Source organism: Aphelocoma coerulescens, chromosome 1, assembly GCF_041296385.1.
Source record: "Aphelocoma coerulescens isolate FSJ_1873_10779 chromosome 1, UR_Acoe_1.0, whole genome shotgun sequence".
In the NCBI taxonomy this organism is placed as follows: domain Eukaryota; kingdom Metazoa; phylum Chordata; class Aves; order Passeriformes; family Corvidae; genus Aphelocoma; species Aphelocoma coerulescens.
In genome coordinates, this window is record NC_091013.1 from 30,512,718 (window position 1) to 30,537,063 (window position 24,346).

The window sequence follows — 24,346 nt, forward strand, 5'->3', positions numbered from 1 at the left end:
CACAGAGCATGCCAATACATTAGGTTTTCTAATTTGTTAAGCATTTGGCAAAGCAAGCACTGGATCAGAGGTATCCCAGAAGAAAGGAAGTCTTGCGTCTGTTCTCAGTTCAGGTTCGTCAGAATAATCAGCTATCCCCCATGGCACCGCTTGAATTTAAGCAGAAAGGCATAACACTGCCAGTAAAATACGTGCATAGGCACAAATCACCCACAGCTTCAAGCAGCCACTCATCAGAAAACCACAACTTCAGTTTTGTGGAAGTTTCCACTGGACCCTCTTTCTCCATGGGCATGGATACAGTATTACCATTAGCAGTTCACCCAGCTGTAGCTCTTAAAGAGGAGAAGGTGAATTTGTGGCTGTGGTTCCTTCACCACTTCTTTTGGAACAGTGCTAATGCTGGCAGTCACTGCCCTCTCTGTCCCCATGTTCTCTCCTCCCACAGTCCCTGTAAGTTGTGGTGAGCTAGAACCAGGATGGACCTGCACTGTTTGCCAGCAAAGGAGGTGTTCATGAAACCGAAGCTATGGTTTGAGGATATGGCCATCTCTGGCAGAAATGTCAGTTTGAGCTACTGCCCCTTTTCCCTGATTGCCAGCAGTGGCTCTTTTCCAGTCTCATGCCACCTTCTTCATAGCAACCGCACAAGAGTTTGCAACATCATGTGCTGAACTCAATCAATGAACCAATCCAGGTTATAAATAACATGGGGAAGGAGAGGACTAAGGGTATTTTTAAACTGGGAGCAGGGCCCATTCACTGATCCAGGTCACCATCTGGCACAAAGGCAGCTGTGTTGGCACAAGTGTTGGGAAACAGGCAAGGAACCAGCGAGCAAGGCTGGACAAGAACATCCTACAGCCACATCTGCCACTGAGAGAATGGTACATTGCAACAGTATCACTCCATGCCTGGAGCTGACTTAGTACAACTTGGAAGAATTTACACATTTTTAGTCTCTGTGGGCTCTTTACTTTGAAGCAAAAACACATGAGCTCCACTGGTAGGAATGACAATGCTTTTAAGCTGCATGGGGCTAACATCTCCAAACTCCTCCCTCTGACTACACTTCATCCCCTAAAAAAGCATTGCACTTATGAGATAAAAGACAGTGCCAATATACAACTCGCTTTTCAAAACCAGACAAAAATTACAGAAAGTTTCAAAACTTAAGCCATCTCCTGCAAGATGAGCTTAGCCATACTATAGACAGCATTTTTCAACTGTTTTCCTTTTTCTGTGCAACCTATTACAACTGTTTCTGATTAATACATGCTATTAAAAACAGAGGGAGTGTGCAGTAGAGCCCATCTTAACATTATGGAAGAAGCCATTGCCATGCACAGTCCAGCAAGCTGCCCTGTGTAAAACTGCTGCAAAAAATGAAAACATATGCTGTGCAAAGAACATTCACTGTGTGTCAATGCACCTTCATTCTTCTCTGGTTTCTCTGCCTGTTAACTGCAGGAAAAAAAGCACTGCCTCCTCATGAAGGCAGCCTTTGAAAAACTTCAGCTGAAAATTGATCTTTATCAAGCCATCTCACAAAAAAAAGAATATCTAGCTGTTGGCAGACACAACAGCTGAAGTCAGAGAGCAGCAGTCACACTGTCCATCAATCACTTGAGATTTGGAGATAAGACTGAAGTCCTATCAGTTGACCTAACCCTGCCATCTTGTTTCCCTCTTCTCCTGCCTGTTTACCTATTACACCCTACCACTCATCTAAGACCTTGTGTCCAAGGCCATTTTTACTTGTTGCACCTATACACACACTAAACTATAAAATATTTTGCAGCAATACCCTTGCAGAAGTTTTGCTTGCTATAACCATCTTGGCCAAAGACCCCCTGCTCTGTACAATATACATGCATTAACTTAATTATTCCCCCTATGTAAGTTTATAAGTTCAGAAAAGTATGACAGTTTGAAAGGCACAACCTCTCTACAGAAGAGTGGTATCAGTCAAGCTTTGCAGATATCACATGGGAGGATCTCACTCGATTTTAAATGTGAAGCTGCTAATTTGTGAATGGAACTCTACACAACACAAATGGAATAACAGGGAGAAACCCATGCTTTTCTTCATCTGTTTTGAAGACTTAATTTAGACTGATTGCTTTTTGAACAGCATAAACTGCAAGACACCTAAGGATTCAAATATAGGCATATATTTTTTATTTCTTTGACTGGGTTAATTTCCCCTCTTTCCCATCTAAAGCTCCACAATAAATCCCCGTGGGTCAGTTACTACAACTGCTTTACACTGCTGAATTCTGTTAGCAATCTGCTCATCATTCCTGCAGGTACTTCCGTTTTTAGGCTTCTTGGAACTACATTGGACCCATTCCTTTGAATAAACATATACCCTTTGTAGGTTGCAGATGTACCAGGGAGAACACAATCCTCTACATCAAGCAGGCACCTCACTTTCTTTTTCAGTAAAAGCAAGATGATACATTTCAGAGAAAAAAGTGGGAAGCAAGCAATCAGAACTTTCTCCCCCTCTTCTAAGAAACTTCTGAAAACGGAGTGCTGCATGCACCCATGTGCCTTGGGACTGGACAATGCAATTTGTGAAGGCCAAACGCCCCAGCACACAGGCACAAAGAAATCTTGGGCAGATGGACTGGAGAGTTCAGGTCCTGCAAGCAGAGAGCTAACACTCACATGCAAGGACCATGCCTTTCAACAGAAATATGAGGTAAGCCTCATATATATATATATATAATTATTAAATTTTACACGTTGTTAATAAAGCAGAAGGTTCCTCTACTCACCTCAGTAACATCCATGACTTTGATGGCTGCCAGCTGGCCCGTTTTGACATGGCGACCCTGAGTAACAGAGAGAGAAGAGTCAGCACCAGGATCTCATCCATCCCTTCAGCTTACACAGAGCAAAACACTTGGACAAGCTTTCCAGTCACTGGGTTTTCCCCAGATATGCTGGACCCTTATGATACTTTCTAGGAAATATTACAAATACTCTAGATGGCTAAAACAACAACAACAATAACAAATTTAAAGTGTTCCTATTAAAATTTTAGAACCCTTTTTTTTCTCCTCATTAAAATGATGATTATCAAGTACAAACAGGCTATATTCACAGCTTCCCTTCTGTTTACTTTAGCAAAGCTCATCGTCAGTAATGATAGTTTAATCCCATGTCAGAATAAATAAATTCCACGTGTTGCATATTTTATTTTTATGCACCAATGCCTAGTACCTAGGTGACATATAACATGCTTTACCTAGTAAGCATGGTTAGCCCATGCTTAGGGCTTGGACATTTCTCACTGGTTTGGTCTTCCCAAGTAAAAAAAGTGGGGTTTCTGCAAGGGATGCATCAGACCTGCAAGAGCTCTCTTTGCTTGTCTCACAATGGCAAGACAAGAACAAGACGTCATCTCCCTTCAGCTACACCACAGTAAGGGTACAGTTTCTCAGTACAGCTGGAGCTGAGTTAATAGATCCCAGCTCCTGCAGCAGGGAGCTCCTACCCTTCCTTCCTCTGCCTCCTTCCAGCCTCCTGTCACATATTTCTCCCAGGAGCACTGAGCTCCTTCTGGCACTCATTGTATCATATGATAAGCTGATTGAAATCACTAAAATGGCAGAAAGTTAACATAGAAAAAGCAAACTATGGGGTGGGGCAGGGGATTGCAGTCCAGGAAATTAAACTGGTTTGTTCTGCAGTTGAAACAGAGCCGGAACCAGCAGGATGCAGATCACAGGGCTAGGAAGCAGGCGGCATGGCAAGCCCCTCCAGTCCTGGTGGGCTGTAACTCGCCTCAGCTGACTTCTAACAAAAGCCTTTTTCTCTCCAGTGTATGTTTACACAAGGTAGAGACATCAGTTAGCTGTTGTGTACTTTTTTCCTAAACAGGCAGTTAGAAATGGTCTTAATATTGATATTTTCCAGCTCTCCACTTAACACTCAGTGTAACACCCAGCAGCCTATCCTAAGCCAGTCAAACAGCCCAGTCTCCCAACCACTTTCCCAGGCACCGTCCCCAAAGGTTCTTATCTGCATCAGTCAAGCCCTCTAGCAACAGGTATGCCCATTAAATTTCTTCATTTTTTTCACAAATAATGATAAGAACATAATGGAACATTTAACTGAAGTCACAGTTCCTTTATCTCTCTCCTCACCAACTTCTGACTTTCCTAGGCAGAAACGTATGTGACGGACATGAATAGAATCTTTTTTCCTGGACTAACATATTAATCTCTTTACAGGGTCTTTTGAGACTGGCACCCCAGAACTGAAGCACCCCAAACCACTAGTCTCTTTAGAGACGTCTTGACCCCTTCACACGTTACGATGCCCTCCATGGAGGTAACGGCCAGGCGTTGCTGGTGCATTCAAAAGGATGAAATGCTGCGGAATTCACTGCCTCACCTTTCTTCCACAACTCTTGTGCTTCACTCTCCCCCTTACTAACCAATCCACATGCTTTCTATAAATACATTACTGTGCTCAGGCTTTTGCTTGCACTGTAAACTCGCTTTACCGCAGGCATTTCTTTTTACAGCTTGGTCTCAAGCTGGTTTCGATTTTGAAACAAAGTTCAGGGTCGTAACATGTGTGCAGTAGCCAACACTGACCCCACCTTGACCTTACTACTTCATGAACCAAAGTCTTTCAGCAAGCCCAGGAGATTTCCAGCTCTAATTTCCCACACTGGACCTCTGCCTAATGACAAAAGCCTGTGGTCTTCTCCTCAAGACTTAACATCCCACAAGGAAGGAGGGGAAAATGGCTTACACCGAAGTGGAAAAATGCCTACTCTCAGTTCTGCCCCCATTTTCCACAGCTTTGTTGAAGGAACTTGAAAGCCCAAGGACATGGGAATCAGAGTTTTAGGTACAAAAACAATATGCTACAGATAAGAGAAAAACAAAGACATCTCTGAGGAAAAAACCGTCACAACGCTAAGGTCTGAGGAAAGAAACATTTTTTTTAAAAAGCAGTGAAATCCAGTTCCCCATTCACTCTGCATCAAAGTGGAGATGCTAAAATGGTGGCAGAACATACTCAAACAGAAAATGTGGCGTGCAGAAGAGCAAAGTAGCATTTTTTGGAATTTTTGCTCTATTTGTCTTTTTAAATCTAGTAACTACTGGTGGGCTTGCTATTTCCAGAGAGACACCTAAAATTTCCCAGTGCTCAACTTCACAGCTTTTCTTGAGTCAATGTTCTTCCCTGTGAGACTGGCCCACTCGGGATGACTAATGTGCACCAGCCCTACCATCCTTCCCCTGAAGCTTTATGGGATCCTGCTGGTGCCTCCACAAGTGTTCCTATGAAAACTGGGGCCAGCTACAGCAGAACACAGCGGCTGCTCATGTTTCACTTTGCTTCTTCTGGGAGGGGAAAAGCTTCTACATAACCCTCCTAAGGGACTGAAAGCAAGGGAACTGCAGAGTGTGGGAAGTGTGGTCTGCTCAGTATCCCAGGCCAAATTTAACCCTGGTCACTTCAGAATATTGTTTAAAATTACTCCAAATACCCTTTTTGTAATGTATGGAGCATTCATATTCTAAAAATCTACAACATATGGGGAGGAGGAGTGATGGCCTGCATGACATTAATTTATATGAGAGAAGTAAAAGGACATTTTGAAGCCACATTCTTTTCATTAAAAATTTTTTCAGAGGGCGGGAAAAACCAAATATCACAAGCACAGCATATAAGCATGAGCAGAGGATTTGTTTGTTTGTTTATCTGCTTAACAGCTCTGCTCAAGAACAGGCCTGTCAAACTATTAGCATGCTGGTATAATTTTGCTCACAACATGAAATGGCTAAGCATTCCCACTTTGGAAACCAATCGTTAGATTTTCATGGCCAGCTTTTGCTTTGGAAAAATTTGTCTGTGTTAAAATGAGTAATAATAAAATTGCAAAGTGGCTGAATGTGAAGAAAGTAGTGCAGAAATCATAGATGGGAGAAAACCCCTGAACTCAATCTCCTGGGATTAAAATTTATTCAAATTCTGCTCACAGGGCACTTCACAAATGGAGTAGCCATCAAGGCTCCATCCAGACACCATATCTCAGCAACACCACTCCATTGGAATAACATTTTTTATGCAGAATGAGGCCCTTGCTTTAGTGCAGTGTGGACATGTGGCCCCTCAGGGCATCCAGGGATCCCCATGCCCATGGCAAGGCAGAGATTCTTGCAGCTTTGTTTCTCCAGGCAAAGTGTTGGCAATTACCATCTGGATATCTGAAAAGCTCTGCAATATTGCAAAATGCAACCCATGCTAACTGAAAACGGCAGTTTCTTAAAATATTGCAAAATGCCAAATATCAGAGGCTGAGGATCACAAGATACTGTCTGTCCCATGGCCAGAATGTTGTGTGGATAGGAAATGTGCAGTGAAGACAACAGCAACCTAGATGCATCTTGCTAAGCATAAGCTGACTGTCTCCAGAGCCAATGGAGTGAGGAAGCTGCAGAGGTTTCTTCAAATAGTGGCAGCAACAGGTAGAAAACGCTACATCATCCTGGGAGTGAGAGTTTGCCTCTTACTGGGTTTCAGCATGGGAACCACAAGAAAACATCAGCACTGTCAGCTTGTCCCCATGGAAATGAGCCCACCAACACATTCCCTTCATTTAGCCCACATTAAGATTTTATTCACCAAAATTTCCTAACTACTTCTTGTTTCTTACACATTCTCCCCACTTTTCTCTCCCTCCTTTCATGGTTCTATTCATATTAAAGCACTTATCCTCCCAAGGACGCAGCGTAAGAATATTTTTAAGAGTGCTACTTGTACCACTGCATTTTTAAATGGCCTGTTGGGATGAGCAAATCAACAGAATTGAGACTGCCAACCTCAAATCTTGTCCTGTTTCTTCTCATGCAGACGACTGAAAGTTCATTTACACAGAGCTGTAGTTCTCATCTACACAGCAACACTGCAGCATTTAATTGTATCTTAAACTGAATCCTCTACTTAAGCACATTCCCAGTCATGTCTGATAGCAATATGGTGTTTATTTCTCATCTCAGTGGGCTTTATGCATGTTGAAAAGCAGAGGGGACAAGGGGAATCCTTGGTAGACTGCCAAGATCTGCAGAACATTATAAATTTCAAGCCTTCCCACACTCTCAAAGTCAGTTAATACACCTACTTCTTGCCTCTTTCTTCCTTCACACACATTATTACTGTAAAATTTTTGGTTTAGAAAGGTTCAAAGGCAAGTGGTGTTATGTGCTGTTTTTCATGGTGCTTTTTTTTTTTCTTGTGCCTTAATGATATCAAAGAACTATGCAAATGAAGTGCAAAAGAAAATTCTATCAGCTAATTTACCTCCTTCCCCCACCTCTCCCCAATCACCCAAGATATTTATGTCACAGTAATGTAATTCTCCTACTAACACAGTTTCAGACCTGTGTATTAGCATGCCTTTGGGAGACTGTTCCTGGAAGCTTGTTCCCCAGCTAAATGGCATGGAAGCAGCATATGGGGCAACATCATGCATTAAGGAAGGAATGCACCATTTGTGACTCATGACTTGCAAGTTCGGATTATCCTGTGCACTGTACACAATTAAGTCTTTGGTAAATTTCTCCCAGCTCCCAGTATTCTATGCTGACAGTTGCAGAAAGAAGAGAAACTGATTTGAAAAAAAAAAAAATCTACTAATCCAATTTCAGTTGCCACAATGTATGCAGAAGCAGCAGACCAGATTTAGACATGCCATCAAGTGAAAATTCACCTCAGTGCCACCTCTTAGTAGTGAGTGCTGTACAATGCCCCCATGCCAAACTTAACTTTCCAATTTGCTTCTCATTCAGCTGGCTCTAAACTCCTACCAGCCCGAGGCAACAAGCCATGAAGCAATACTGTTATTAGGTTGCACGCCCCAGTGCAGTAAATGATAACTTATTATTCCAAGTCATGTTTGCCATCAGCTCTTTTTGTCAGTCATCAAAGTAGAAAGTTGTAGACCAACCAACTTTGCATTGTGAAAACTTGGACTCTACATAGCATTTCTTTGCACTCCCCAAAAAGACCAGGTCTAGCCTGTGAAAAGCAATGGGAGCAGTGCTTGTGGAGGAAACAGAACATATTTTTGACATGCAGACATGCATGTCAAAATGGCACAGAGTGAAAACAACCTCCCCAGTCAAAACCAAAAAGTTATATATAATGTGCTCTTAAGCAAAAAGTCTACCTAACTGCATTTGTAACCAAAATAATGCTGTTCTACTGATACAGCATTCCATAAGGCAAGTAATCATAGGCTCCAGCGATGGAAATTTGTAAAAAAAAAAAAGAGATAATGTTTATCTGGCAGGAAAACTAGAAAAAAATCAGCAAAAAAACCTCCATACAAAGACCTGGAAAACCACTGCAGAAATACACAAGAAGAAGTCATCCTGTTAGATGATTTCTAAACCCAAACTAACCAGAACTATTAAAGACTGGCACTGTTTAAGTCAAAGACAGGACAAACCTCTGTGTTTTCCTTCTATCTAACTCTTGACATCAAATGCCTGGAAAGCAAAACAGAAAACAACATACTCTCTATTCTGCTTTTGATATCCACAGGCTCACTAGCTGCCTATTGAAGAAATAATAATGACAATTTACTCATGCACAGTAGTGCATTCTGCGAAATAATGCACAGAAAGATGCACCGTTATTATCGGTTTTGTTCTTTTGGGGACAGAGCGAAAAGATGTTACCCACTAGGAAGAAAAAAAGGAGAGTTCTATTCACTATTTTTCATTTTGATTCCTAGTTTTGTGGTAGCTTTCCCACTGTGAAAGATGCTGGATATACATTATCAGAGGCATTTCCTTCTCCCAAACAGCTCATTGCCTAAATAGGAAGAAGAGAAAGGGGAAGGAGGAGAAAGGATGGTGGGAAAAGCATGGCAGAAAGCCACAATCTAACTTTCCCAGGATAACAACAGGTCAATTGCAGAGCTCAGCTAGGAGGCATCTCTGCCGATTCCCAGCACCCTGCCCAGCAGTCCACCTGGTCCCACCTATCAGCAGGAGATGTTTTTGTCTGATGGGAGAAGACAGAACGAGAACTGCAAAAGTGAACAGTTCTCTTGACAATTCACCTGGAAAACAACAGCAGTTCCCCAAGGAGCTTTGAAAAGATTTGCCTGAGGCCTGACGTTCATGCTGGTTTCAGTTCACAGCTACTGAAACACTTCACCTGGCAATAGATTAAAAAAGATAGCAAAAGAAGGGGATGTTGCAGGGGAAGAGGAGGGTAAGAGCAGTGCAGCTGTACAGTTTAAGACCATGGCTGGTCCTTTTTCACCCAGTCATGTCAACTGCAGTCCATTCAGCCAGCCGGGATCCCTTCAAAACTACACATTTCCTGGCTCAAATAGCACTAAACATTCCCTTACCAAGTGAAGGCTACAGATTTCCCTCTTTTTCATTCTTCAAATACCAAGCAGGAAGGCTGACAAATGAGGGTCTGCTGGCAACACTGGCAGCAAGGCTGCAATGCATCTTCACACAAGGCCACCGAAAATGTTTTTAAAGATATGCCGAGCTGAGTGCTGCCCCTCTGCCAGACACCCCAGTCATCAGCTGTGTGCTAGATCAAGCTTTGCTGCTCTGTGGGTGACCACCCAGAGCTTCCTGCAGACTAGAGGCTTCTTCTAAAGGGACACTTGAGCTAACTGGCTTGAGACCCCCGCCTGGAAGATACCCTCTTCACGAGCCACTCTTGAAGTCATCATCCCATTCTTCCAGCTGCCACCATTCTATGTCCAGATTTAGTGACTTTTACTAAAGACATCATCACTCATTTTCTCTCATAATGGAGTCTGCACCCCCAGCCCTGTCCAAAAAGAGATGGACTTTATTAATCCTTGCACTTTTTTTCTGGTTTTAAACCTTCCTGGGTGATTTAGTTAGCACACTACTGAAAGACACCAAAAAAAAAAAAAACCAAACCAAACTAAAATGAAAGAAAATTATTAAATCAGAATAGAGGCATACCTCCCACATGGACTCAGTTGGCTTAGAGCACATTTGGCTTCCTTTGGAAACATCAGGTAAAATCAACTGGCCCTCATTCAAACCAGTTCTTCACCCTACCTAAATGGTTTTACCAGTCACTAAATCCACCCCTCCTAACACCAATAGGTCTCTCTGGATGCCCTGCAATGCTCTACTTTATATAGAACAATTTCTTTTTGGCAACTATAATTAAAAATGAGCCAGATGGAGAACATCAAGAAAAGAATTTAGATCAAAATTATAAAACATGTACTTGTAGATACAAAATTACATGGTCTGTTGATACAGACTGCTACTGATTTCTCATCTTACACCTTCATAGGCACTGTCACCACAAAACACTTTCCACTGGGTACTGGCCACTGCCCGAAGGAGCGGCACACCCGGTTTGGTGGCATGCTCATAGCAAGTCCCTGCAACAGGGGCTGTGTTAATCAGGTTAAAGGGAACCACCACAAGTCACTAGAGCAAGCCCTGTGCCTGCCACATGGCATCACAACCACCCAGCATCACTTCAGAGACATCATGCACCACACAAGATTCCTACCTCAGACCAAGCATGGCCCGAACTGACCTACCAGGGCCCCCACATGGGTGGACATGGGCTTTGAAACAATGCAGGTGCTTTTGCAGCTGAGAGAGATGGCAGATAAAGGGCAGAGTCTCTCCATTCCTTCTGCAGAGTGACATCAAACTAAGCCTGGATGAAAAAAGCCTGGGGCTGCTTCTCTTTGTTTGACTGCTTTTTAAATGAATTCATATTGACATTTAATCATCACCCTGGACAAGCAGAACTTTCCGACTGAGAGGAGCAATTGACACCTTGTGACCAAGGCCCTCTGAATAGCCAGGCAAGTCTGCACCCATTTCACTTTGCTCACGCTCACCACCAACTTGCAGAGAAACCACCTCAGTGCTGGGCACACCCCTTTGGAAAGAGAGGGTAAGACGTAAAAATAGGCCCTGAGTACACAGAAGTGCCACAAAATGCATACTTTTCTTTGGGGGGAGAAAAAATAACAATCAAGCCCTAGTTAGTCCCTGCCCCTCCATGCACCAGCTCTGTTGAAAGCAGCCTGCACTCTCGTGGGGGGCATGGTCAGAGGTCGTACACCACTGACAGAGGGAAAGATAAGCCCACACCCACCATTCCAGCCTTGCTGCATTCCATCTACTGTCAAAAGAGACTGGCTTCGAGAAATGGGTGACAGCCATTGCCAGGCAGCAAGAGGTCAGTGGCCCTCCCTGGACAGCATCCAGCAGTCACAGACAGCAAGTGTCCAGCTATGCTGCTTCAGGTTTTGCCTGCCTGCGACACCATCCTGAAATGTCCAGCAGCCTCCTGGACAGCAGCAAGGAAGGGTAATAAAAAGAAATCAACTTTTTCTTTTATTTCAAGAATGCTAATTGGATGGGGCAATTGTTTTGGAAGGCATAAAACATCACTGTAAATGCAAAAGACATAGTGGGAAGGGAAAAGGGGGAACAATTGCATTTGCTGCTTTTAATTTCAATTTTTAGTATGTTTTTGGGTTTGCTGCTGCACAGAGGAGCCCAACACACACTGCCCCGTACAGCTGTCCTCATCAAGAGAGTCCCACCTTTTGTCTAGCTGCATCACAAGATGCTAACACACTCCATGGGGAGGAGCTGCTAGCTTAATACTAATGAGGGGCAAGGGGAAGGAGAACTATTTCCATGTATACCTTCCCAGTAGAACAATACAGCTGAACAGAGCAGGGAAATCAGGCTGTGTAATGAATGTTATTTCAACATGGTTAAAATGAGAGATTTCACATTGGCAGCCTTTAAAAAATTCCAGAACATTAGCATTAAAGACGAAAAGTCAATGAACTCGTAAATACACATTTATTTATATAAATATACATATACATGTGTATATATATATATATAAAATAAGTTCCAGTCCAACTGTTAATACTCCTCCAGTGTTACCCCACACAAGAAGAAGGGCTGGAATTGGTTTTGAGCTTTTTGCTTCTTCTACTGAGGGGAGACACTGGCTGCCATCAGGACTTGGGCTTCAACGGTCCTTGTGGGTCCCTTCCAACTCAGGATATTCTATTCTTCGAGTCTCTTTCCTTTAGCCATTACAAACATCATCAGCACCAGTTCCAGTTAGTGATGTCTCCTTGCCACTCTGGACTAGGAAGCCAGAATCTTCCAGGCAGATACTGCTGAAAACTAAAATACATCTTGTAGAGCACAAGGTATGCTGCAGGAGTACTACAGTAAGAAGCATTCTTGAAAAGAATAGGGACCATGTCTTATACTGTAACCCCACATGTAAGAACAAATTCAGATACATTTTACCAACTTGCTTGCAAGCAACATTTAGCCTAAAGTTGCATGTATTTTAATTAAATGAGGACTCGCACCAGGAGACTATTTACAGCATTTTTATCTTCTGATAACCTGCCAAGTACATCTGTGATTTTAAAGGGAAAAAAAAAAAATCCAAACCACCTTGTCCTTGGAGAAACTGGCTGGTGGCCAGCAAGTGATCTGTAAACACCTTTGTGTCCACACAAACTATTTTCAAATACTCAGACAGTATTTTCAGACCTCAAACTATTTCTGCTTTGTCAGCAGGAGTTTGGCTCAGAAATTCAAGCCTGTACTAACAACCCTTTCTATACCAGAGTCAGTAACAACAACTCCCCAGTCTCAGAGGTTACAGAGCCATTTATTTATTTAGCAAAAGGAGGACCAAAATAAATGCCATTTCCTCTCTGTTGCTACCTGGGTAGTATGTAAGTTGCATTCCCAAAGCCTGTGGCCAACATGTTTATTATGTGAAAGGGCCAGACGACAGAAAAGCCATTATGCAACACATTCAGCTCACAGGTTAATCCACGGAAAAGAACGGCATTAAGGAAATGGAGGCTGCATGTTCTCCAATAATGACTTTTTACCGAGTACTCAAGAACACAGCAAGTGCCTCGCAAAAACTAGTCAAAACACGTTCACCACTCCTAAATAACACACTACAGGCTTTCACAGACCAGGTTGTGGCAAACAAAAAGGGAAAGAAATTCCTCCAGAGAACTTGCAATGCAAGGCCACAGTACTGCTGCCACTGCAGCTGGTATTTACCTGCCTTGCTGTGCATTCAGGGAACAAATAAAATGCAGATTAAGCACAAGTTATTTTGGTGCAAAAGGCTTTGTTAGGTTTCTTTCTACAGGAAGAGTCAGCAGATCAATACCTGGCTCTGAGTTTGGTGTCCCCAGCAGAATTTTGGGGGTTTTGGTCATCGGTCAGTCTACATGACAGCAGGCCTGCTGGCAGACAGGGTACACCTCTCTCAGAGGGAGAAAAGGATCTTTAGACAGCAGTTAACATTGAAAGAGCCTTGAACTAGGTTTAAAAGGGGAAAGGGATAAAACCAGGGTCACTAGAGATAAGCCTGGGAGAAGCATGCCAATGTTTGTGGGACAGTGTGCTACCAAGGTCCTTCAGTCTGGAGATGGAGATTCATACGACAGCAAAGATGGAATGGGTTGTCGGTGTGTTGGAAACAACAGAAGTACCTGAGAACAATCATGGAAAAATTAGGGCTTCTTCCCATAAAAAGGTGGTGGAATCAACTGACAAACTGAAGCGTGTCTACACCAATGCACACAGCACAGGCAACAAAGAGGAGGAGCTAGAAGTCATCACACAGAAGGAAAACTATTATACAGCTGCCATCACAGCAACATGGTGCGATAACTCATACAATTACAGAGCTGCAATGGACGGCTATAAACTGTTCAGAAGGGACAGGCAAGGAAGGCGAGGCAGTGGGGTAGCCCTGTGTGTTAGGGAGTGTTTTGACTGCCCAGAGTTTAATGATGGTGATGACAGGGTGGAGTGTTTATGGATAAAAATCAGAAGGAAGGCCTAGGCAGATATCCCGGTGGGAGTCTGTTATAGACCACCCAATCAGGATGAAGAGGCAGATGAAATATTCTACAAGCAGCTGGGAGTCATCTCATGATCACTAGCCCTTATTCTCATGGGGAACATTAACTTACCAGATGCCTGCTGGAAGTACAACACAGCAGAGAGGAAACAGTCCAGGTGGGTCTTGGAGAGTGTGGAAGATTGTAACCTCCTGATGCAGCTGGTCAAATGTAGACAATTAGGGAAGTTTCCCTGTGAGAACTGCTGTTTGCGAACAGAGAAGGACTGGTGGGTGATGTGATGGTTGGAGGCCTCTTGAGCAAAGCAATCACGAAATGGTAAGAGTTTTCAGTTCTTAAACAAGCAAGAGGGAGGGCAGCAGAACTGACACCTTGGCCTGTCTGGGAAACTGGTTGGCAAAGTCCATTGGAAGGTAGCTCTGAGGGACAAAGGGGTCCAGAAAGGATGGACATTCTATAAGAAGGAAATCACAAAGGCACAGGAGCAGCCCATCCCCATGTGATGAAAGACAAGCTGGCAGGGAGAAAGGCTGGCCTGACTGAACAAAGAGCTTTGGGTGGAACTTGGGGAAAAAAGGAGAGTTTATGACCTTTGGAAGAAGGGGCAGGAAACACAGGAATGTGCCCAGGCGGACAAGAGACCCAACAGCATCCTGGCCTGTATCAGCAATACTGTGGCCAGCAGGACCAGGGCAGGGATTGTTCCCCTGTACTCAGCACTGGTGAGGCCTCACCTTGAGTCCTGTGTTCAGTTCTGGGCCGTTCACTACAAGAAGGACATTGAGATGCTGCAGCATGCCCAGAGAAGGGCAGTGGAGCTGGTGAAGGGGCTAGAACACAAGCCCCATCAGGAGTGGCTGAGGGAGCTGGGGGTGTTTGGCCTGGGGAAAAAGGCTCAGGGGAGACCTTATTGCTCTCTACAATCACCTGAAAGGAGGCTGTAGCAAGGTGGGGGTCAGTCCCTTCTCCTAAGCAAACAAGCGACAGAACCAAAGGAAATGGACTCGAGTTGTGCTGAGGAAGGTTTAGATTGGATATTAGGAATAATTTCTTCATAGAAAGAGTGGTTAGGCATTGGAACAGGATGCCCAGGGAAGTGGTGGAGTCACCACCTGTGGAGGTATTCAAAGACATATAGATGTGGCACTTGGGGCCCTGATTTAGTGGTGGACTTGGCAGTGCTGGGTTAATAGCTGGACTTGATTCTAAAGGTCTTTTTCAACCTAAACAGTTCTGTGATTCTATGATTTTAGTCCCCAACACACACACCTTCTGTAGCTGAAGGTAGGATATACAGTGAAGACTTTTTTAGTATTTCTAAATTTCTAGTAACAATTGCACTTCGGGAAAAATAAAAATCTCTTTTCTCATGACACCATGACACTCACAAAACTATTATTCAGCTCATGATACAACATCAGCCATTCCTGCAAACCACAAGTCACTACTCTGGACCACAACTGCCATTAGATGTAATATAAAAATTGCTAGTCAGAAAGGCCAAGCTTTTGGTTGTAAATCATTCGGTAAACTGGAACAAATAGGAAAACTTACTATTGCCCCAGACTGCAAAAGAGGAGGAACAATCAAATTCAGCTGAGGAGCATGACTCATACATTTCGTAGCCAGTTATAGCCTGGCAGCTTAGCCCAGCATCACTGTCCATGAAACCTCTGCAGCACTTCTCAGGTGGCAAAGGGAAAGGAAGAACACTCCCCCAACATGGGCAACAAAGTTGTCCCTCTGGCCTTGCAAACGCCTTGGCAGCCAGACTCACATAAACGGGAGAGGCAGCAGGGACACATCTCGCTGAGGGCCAGGGCACAACATGAAGGAAGCAGATAGTGGACCTGCCCTGCTAATGACTACAGCAGGCTGATCATCTCTGGGCCCATCTCCCCTAAATACAGAAACGGGAACCTATAGACAGTTCAGATTGAAAGTCCCAGCCCCCTGCAAACAAAAAAAAAATATTTCTCCAGCAACCATTCAGCCCTGACTCAGGAGCGCCCTACACACCCAAAGTTTCCATCCCCAGCTGGGTGGTTTCCAAAGAGGCAGTCATGAAAGATCCCATGTATCTGCCAATACACTGGTGTCTCCAAGAGCAGATGGAGCTGACTGTGAAGGATGCACCCAGACACATCTGGAGCGCAGTACACCAGGAGCCAGCACACTGCCTCCTGCTGCATGGCTCTTTGCAAAATAACCGGTCACCTCAGCTACTGCAGCTCAGAGACAGACCCAATGCCCAGATGGGGAACAGCCCAGAAACCTCCAGTAAGTTTTTGGTTAGGAAGTCACAAGTGAAAATACTGCTTAATCCCACTCAGAATTTAAACTTTAAAAAATTTGAATCCTTAAAACACAGATATACATAACGTCAAAGCTGTAGCCAAACTTAATCTTTTACCATTCGTTCCACCACTTGAACCTTACTAAAAAGATTGAAGAGGGGGACTGGAAATAAATATTTTTTTTTAAGAGTAGAAGCCTTCCACTTGTTTTAAGGTATCTGCTCAGTCACTTTCCTAGGACATATGGAAGCCTACCTACAAAGTTTAAGCAACACTGCCTGAAAAGCTATCCGCCATTTAAACAAATCACCACTTGAATCTGGAAAAGAGTTGTGTTAATCACAGCCAGGTACTCCGACCAAACACTACAGCCGTGACCTAATTACATTATGTGGTATGGTGGTGCAGAACAGCAGTTCCTAGCATTAAGCCATCTTCCAATTAAGTGCCATGCACTGAAAACAAAATTAAATCAGTTGACATGCTGCCCTACTACTTCTACTCCCTTCTATCAGGGAAAGAAAACAAAGTCCTTTCCACCAGTCTAAATGTTGTATCACCAGCAGGACTGGATTTCCAAGATGCTGGGGAGGGGTCTATGCACCCCAGATGTGCCTGTCCCAGACTGCAGCACTATGAGGACAGCTAAAACAAAGTAACTATTTTTAAAATTGCAATAAAACTAGATTTACAAAAGTTCCAATGCTTTTAAAGTTCACTTTATGAATTTACAGCCACTTGTCTAATTACTGACAGAGCATTACAGTTTATTATAATCATGTGTCTGCACCGAAAACATGAAGATGGAATGCTGAAATAGATTGCTCAATTATACAGTGCACAGCTATTGCAATTGCTGTCAAAGTAGAATTCAGAACAAGTCCAAGCGCTTGTTTTGCAAAACACAAGCACAAGCAATAGTTAACACTTAAAGCAATTTCACTGAACCATGGATCACCAGGCAAAGCACATGCAAGACAAAATTTAGCCAAAAGTCCTGTCAGTTATGGACACACACATGGACAGATCCATATTTATGCCAAGTGTGGGGCAGCCCCATCAAGCACACAGACAAGCCAAGGGCTGACTATGGCACCATGCTCTAAACCTCAGCATCAATGACCACTCATACAACCTACTCTGAGTAAGAAAACCCTGGTAAAAGTCAGAATCCCACCCCACCCATCAGCCCAGTCGGTGAGATTGCTTCACCACACAGGGAAACTACCGACATTCAGAAACTACAGGGCACAAAGGAAAGGAGTGTTGGAGGCAGCCAGCAAAGTGCAGCCCTGGCAGACCAGTCTCTGGCAAAGTTGTTAAACTCTGTTTGGAATGCTGCTCCACTATCACTGAAGGTGAAAAACACACAAAGAGTCACATGTGTACATGCCAAAACACATTTTCCATCATCACTCACCTCTGCCTGACTTTGTCTGTGGCAGTGAGGCAGGCTCCTACAACTGGCTTTCTGACCCTCCCAAGGGCACCCACTGCAGCTACACGCAATCTGAAGGAGGGCAGTCAGGTCCCCACAGGTACACAGGTCTGTCCCAAAGGTCTTATTCTACCTAGATCAGGGCCTGAGAGGCTGTTTTAGTGAAAAAAACCAAGTAAAAAACTCAAGGATCTTGTGCTCTTTCTCCTCATCTAACTACCACACATCCTAAACTGAGATGCCTGGAAAGAAAATAAACAAAACAAAGCTCAGAGACGCCAATGAATTTCCATCGGAAACATTAAGAAAACCCCCAAAGCTTAATTTGATATTACACTGGGCTTGAGTTCAAATAAACATGAGAATTCAAAGCTGGAAGCATTTAAGATGCCCATATGGCAGAAAGAAGGGAAGGAGCTTGTACCTTCCACCAGCAGAAAGGTAGAAAGGGCTCTTCCTTTTCTGATTTTTGCCACAAACCCCAAGTGCAACCAAGAAAGAGGCAAAGGTAGGAGACCAGAGATAGAACCATCCGAGATCCAAATAATTTGAGGAGCTCTAACAGCCAAGTATCTGCAAGAAGCACAGAGCAAGGGTTCCTCAATGTGAAACCAAATGGTTGGGGCAAAGAAAGTAAACAGATACAAGTTATTGGCAAACATCAGCACTCCATTTAAGAAAAAAATAGTAAGTGCCTGGTTTTACTTTAATGGATTTTGATGACTCTGCTTTTTATTTTCATTTTTACTATCACTTCAGTAGCTTACAAACTATCTTCTATACACACTTAAAAACTGATAATGCACAGTTTCCATTTAGCCTGCTCATTAGTTTGAGAATTTCAAGAGACACTATTCCAGAGCAAAAGGAAAAAAATACAAGAAACCCAACATTTCTCCACTATGTGAATAAGTCTGTAGCTAAGAGAAGTTTAATCTGCCTAATTATACTGTTTGCCACTTGCATTTATAGCTAGCATTAAAACCTAATGGGTGGGTGAAATTCAACAAGAGGTGGCAAGCAAGAAAAGTGAAGTCTAGTTGACTGCTGCAGCATTAAAGTCTTCAAGAACCATCCTCAGCTTCAGTACAAGCAACTGAAATTTAACAGAAAAACCAACTAGTAGGAATTTGAAGTAGATCACTCCAGCTTTCCAGTCTTCATTTTCATATTCATTGCAGGCAGAAATTCATTTGTTTTACTTTTGTGATTCCTGTGAATGTGTCACACACTCAGCAAAAAGTACACACTTACTAATGACAAATTTTAGCTCTGTTTTAGGATAGAAATCATTCAATGCATAGGCAAGCCTGTGCCAATACCTTCCAAGCAAACAAACTAGAAGATACATGGTATGCTTAAATGAAGTCTGATTCCTTCAAGGAAATTCACTTAAAAAGAAGGCCTTCAGGCTACGTTTCTCCACGCTGCCCTATGGAAGAGACCTGAGAGAAAGAGTGGGTCAAAAACAGCAGAAAGGACAGAAGAGCCCCAGGGAGGAACCAAGCTGGAGGTCTGCAAGTCCAATTCAGCACAGCTACCCTGGGGAGCCATGCCATGCTACAGCTTTGGCAGAGCTCTGGGAGATAGGAGGTAACAACTGTAAACAAACAAAAGACTGTATTTTTACTGCTGGATGGGTCAATGGCAAGGGAGCTGAATATATGGCATGCAGGTGCAAGTACAGCCTTATCTTTCATCTCTTCCTCCACATCAGATCTTCAGCACTCCCAGCCACTACGACTCCCTTCATCTCAGAAAACAGAATCTCAAGAGAGAATACCTAATAAATTATTGTTAGGATTTCATTTCCCCCAGCTAGAATCACCTCGGGAATGATGAGCAAAGCCTTCCTTTCTTCAATCAAGATTACCTGATACTGGATCCCATGTGACACTCACACATAGCCAAGCAATCTAAAAATCATTGGAGGGAGGGGAGGGTGGCAACACCCAACAGACCTTCTTTCCTAATAGCTCTGCTCACTTTGAACATCCAAGCTCAGACAAAGAAATCTTTCTTATGGCTATACCATGACAAAGGAGGTGGCATCCCCTCCATAAAGATAGAAGGAACAGTCAAAGAAAAAGCAAGGAGGGAGGAAGAAAAAGGGGACTGCTTCCAGCGCCATTAATCTTCACAAAAGGTCCCTGCCTAGTCACTACTAGGAAGGTAACACATGGCAGCACATTATAGCAGACAAGTCCAGGAAACAAGCGTGCACACAAGAGATTATAAGGATGAGCAAATGCCAGCATTTAGTAATCCCATCTACCATCACAACCTGCCTATGTGCCTTTTGCATAGGGGAGTCTCCCTTTAGAGTGCCAAATTTCATTCCTAATGGGGAGAAAAAACATTGCCTCCAGAGTGCTGGTGACTTATTGCCAATATAAGATTAAGATAATTTGGCTCCTCAAAGCTAGATTTAAAGAAGGCTTATCCATTTAATGATGCCATTAATGAGAGTTAACGATGATTCTCTCCACCACAGCTAGACACAGACACTTCCAGGACTGGACTCTACTTGTCCTTCCCACCACTTTGGCTGTGATGGAAGGTCTTCATAAAAATACAAGTACCTCAAATTCAGCCGGGCAAAAAATAGGGCCTGATGTTCAAAGATGGGAAAAAACAAATTTCTGTTTTATCTGCTGCAATACCCAAAACTTGCTTCTCAAGTCTACAAAACTGAGATAGTTAAGACCTATGAAAAAGTACTAGTAATAAAAAATTTAAAACGTAAGTAACAAATATCCATTAAATGTTTTTGCAAAACTCTCTAGCAGACCATAAGCTCTCTGCCAAACTACATCTGAACCTAACAGCTGTACCAGAGGACCTCTGCACATATAAAATTACTAGTGGAGAAACTTCTATACATATTTAGATTTTAGCATTGCTATCATTTTTCATCCAGATCATGTATGTAGTGACAGTCTGACCCAAACAGTATCTGCATTTCTACCCTTATGACCACTCCTCTAAATCTTCTCAGTTTGCAGATGTTTCCTTCTACTCTTTTCAAGCCTTATCCTGCAAAGTCTTCTACCTTAAAAAGTAATTTTCTTGCACCACCTTTCACTTCCTCAGATATGAAGCATCCAGTAGATAAAGAAGCATCCAGCACATAAAGAGCTCACATTTACATCTTGCCTTTGCACTGAAAGAGCAAAACATGCCAACCATCTCTTTTTCCTGTTAAACCCAGCAGGTAGCTCTAACACTGCTTATAAGAGAACACAGAAGCATCAGAAAGGTCCTCCCATGAACAATGGGCTGAGGGTTGGAAGACAACATGGAGATGTGCACATCGCCAGGATCCAGTAGAGTCAGTTCCCAGGATAAACTCCAGATTCATCCTCCCACCCTACCCCCCATCTCTAGTTTTCCAGCTTCACCACGAAAACTAGCAGAAACTTCAAAACTCAAGTTCAGAAAGGGATTACAGTCTTGAGCAATTTGAGGCACACTGAAAGAGACACATGAACACAAATACAAATCTGGAGTGTTTGTCACCACAAGACAGTGGGAGATGGGAGAATGTATGTCAAGAAGAGAGGTCTGGAAGGAGATGACACATTTCCACTTCAGCTGTAGATTTCCTGTGCAATTTTGAACTCGATTTTCTGTTTTGTTTTGGTTGCTTTCTTTTAATCCATAGAAATACTAACTTCATAGTTGCGTTGTCAGATGTAATTCATTAATGTTTAGCAAAAAAAGTGCTTTGATGTTCCTGAGTGAAAGCTGCTACAGATAGATCACATATTAAAGAACAGCTAAATATTACCAGGAGTAATGCCTTACACGAGTACTTGCAGTTTCTCTGTACTGAGAGGCCATTTAAGACCAGGAAACAGCAGCGGACACATCCAACAGAATCATCAGGCACATTCAGTGCCATGCCAGATCTGAAGGAGAGCAGACAACACCACAGAAGCAAAGAGACAAAATCATGGGTGCTGAGGGAAAACCTAGGAAGCTGAGTCAGACTTCCTCTTCCTCCAGCAAGAAGCAGAGACCAGACTGCCAGCATCCTGCAGCTCTATTTGTGTAGCTTAAATATGGGTGATTGATGCTTTGTGTGACATCCCAGGGCAAGCATTAAAGGACATAAGTCCTGTTAGAGGTCTATGTCCTTTTGGAGTAGATGCTGGGTGCTAGGCAGGACAGGATGCTCCAGCACACCTCTCCTTGCTGGACAGAAGCAGAGAGGAGAGGGTAGAGGGGAAGACAATATGACGTAGGTCTTATCCCACTGCCCCTGAGGTATGATGGCATCACCAGCAACACCCCTGGTACAGCAGCTCGAATGCAGTGTCCCAGCTGGGTGCACCTCGTTTTGAAGGCAACTGGGCTGCGGTGGCCCCCTTTGAGGAAGTGCCTCAACATGGCTGGAACAAAGGACCCACAAGCAGTTTAACTGCAGGCATAGCTTCCCAGCCTTCATAAAAAGGCATGCTGCAAACAACACTGCGATTTGGCAGACAGGATAAAAAGGAAGAGGAGTGCTTATTCAAAAAGGCTACTGATTACTACTACTTCACATGTGATGAGATCCCACCACCTTTTAATTTTTCACTCTTGATCCCATACATTAAAAAAACAAAACAAACAAGCAAAAAAAACAAAACAAAAAAAAACCAAAAAAAAAAAAACAAACCAAAACAAAAACAAAAAAAACCACAACTCCTATTCCTGAAAAGGTCATATGGTTTTTCAAAGAGTATATGCATTCTGACTTATTCTTAATTCTTTCACTTCTCTTCAGCAAAGCAAAAGGGAATGAGCAGGTTAAGACAGTCTTCCAAAAAAGTAGCTTTTTTAGTAAAGAAAGATCGGTTGAACAAATATTAACAGCATCATGTGGATATCTTCAAGAGGCTGTAAATCCAAGATTTGCTGATATAGAGGAAATTCAGATCTTTATCTATAAGCCTGAAAGCAAAGCAAAATGAAATAAATTTCTGGATTCCCTCTCTGCAGAGACATTTTGTCCTTCAGGACAAAACTCCACTGCTTCAGCACTGACAATTCTACACCTTGCCTGGCTCAGAGCTGGAGCTGCTGGTGTACTTTCAGATCTAAGGTGTTCTTGTTTCTAAAATTAAAAGTCACTAGATCCTCTGAAGGCTCTGTATTTCAGGGGTGGTGAGAAAAGACTGCCTTTAATGCAGGCCAACTCCTCCCACACTTCGCAACTGATGGCTCACTCTATGCCAAATTATTTTAAAATTCTGCACATCCAAGAAAGAAGTTTCCAGAAACAAGGAGCAGCCTGGGGTTGTGCAGCACCCTCCACCCACAGGGACCCTCTTCTGTACCCTAAAACCCACCTAGCATTTGCTGCAGGTTTACATCCTACTCTTAAATGACAACTTTTGCAGAGCAAGCTGGGACCCCTGAGGAACTGCACCAAAGCAAAAGAGCCTCAGCTCCTCAGGTCATGATTCATTCAATGCTGTGATGGAGGACCACCAAGTATTTAGGTGTAGCCCACCACTCCCGTGACACTTCAGTAAGCACACAGCCTCATCCTCCTTCCTCACTCAGCTGCAAGAGTTACAGCTATTTAAAGAAACTACACCACGCATCCAGCTGGAAGGACTTGTCACCCTCCTCCCCTAGGAGGGGCAGACATCATTAATCAGGTCCTAAGATCACCCTCTGCCTGGTGCTTTTGTGTGTCTCTGATTCATTAGAATATTACTAAAGTACGTTAGCAGGGCAGTTTATAAGATTACATATAATGAGCACTGGTTAGAGGAAAGTGCATCATGAATTTAACAGAACAGTAAGAAAAAAGAGCAACAGTCCAATTATCTTCTCCCTACGCCAAGTTTCACATAAAGCCCTCTGTGAGGCCCACACTGTAGCACAGTAGGGAACAGCACAGTGGGCTAAAATTCTGTTATTCTTCTCTTTGTTGAGAAAGGAGGACTAACAATTTGGACTGGAAGGCATGTAACTATCTATTTGATTAGTCATTCAACAGAATGACAGAGGTCACCAAAGCACCACTCAGCACAAACGAATATCTGACCTCACACCACATGCAAATGTGAAGTCCAAGCGCAATTCCTCCCTGAGCCCCCTTCTCTGTCTCTTTCCAGGGCTGGGCTTGACACCAACAATCTGCTTGATCCTGATTCTCTTAAGCTATCAGGTTTCCTGCATTTTAAAAGAAGACCAAGCTTACAGCAAGAAGCTGTGGAGGATGTGCAAGTTACATGTGCAGTATTTATAAATAACTATTTTATACCCTCAATGTTGCCTGTTTTATATTACTATGCCTAAACACCAACAGTTAAAGCAAAGCAAGGGGGAAAATCATGGCAAAAATTAAGCTATTGCAGGAAAAAAAAGACAGAGAGCCTTTTTCATTGAGTAGGACAACCAATTACCTTCAGGTTTACACAGTTCACTCCTTCCTAGGCAAGCCAAGGATCAAAGAGGATCCTAAACCTCAGAAAAATTCTAGAAAAAGGAGCAGAGGTTGAGCAAGAGCCTGCCCTGGGTCTGTGGGTAGAACAGACAGACTCCCACATCTGCAGCTACAGCTGCAGCAAGCTATAAATTAAATTAACCCATCTAGGCAGAAGCACAGATGGGAGAAACTTCATAGCAGGTATCTATAGCATGAGTAAATACACCCCTGCACGC

At 43.2% G+C, this 24,346-nt stretch overlaps 1 protein-coding gene across 10 annotated transcripts in view; it reads right to left on the reverse strand.

Moving 5' to 3' along the window:
• Nucleotides 1-24,346, reverse strand: part of MAP4K4 (mitogen-activated protein kinase kinase kinase kinase 4) — a 167,291-nt gene that overhangs the window by 84,710 nt on the left and 58,235 nt on the right. For all 10 annotated transcript variants that reach the window (XM_069005685.1, XM_069005630.1, XM_069005675.1 and 7 more), the window contains one exon: nucleotides 2,784-2,840. In XM_069005685.1, coding sequence (XP_068861786.1) covers nucleotides 2,784-2,840 — 57 coding nt within the window. The remainder of the gene's footprint in view (nucleotides 1-2,783; nucleotides 2,841-24,346) is intronic.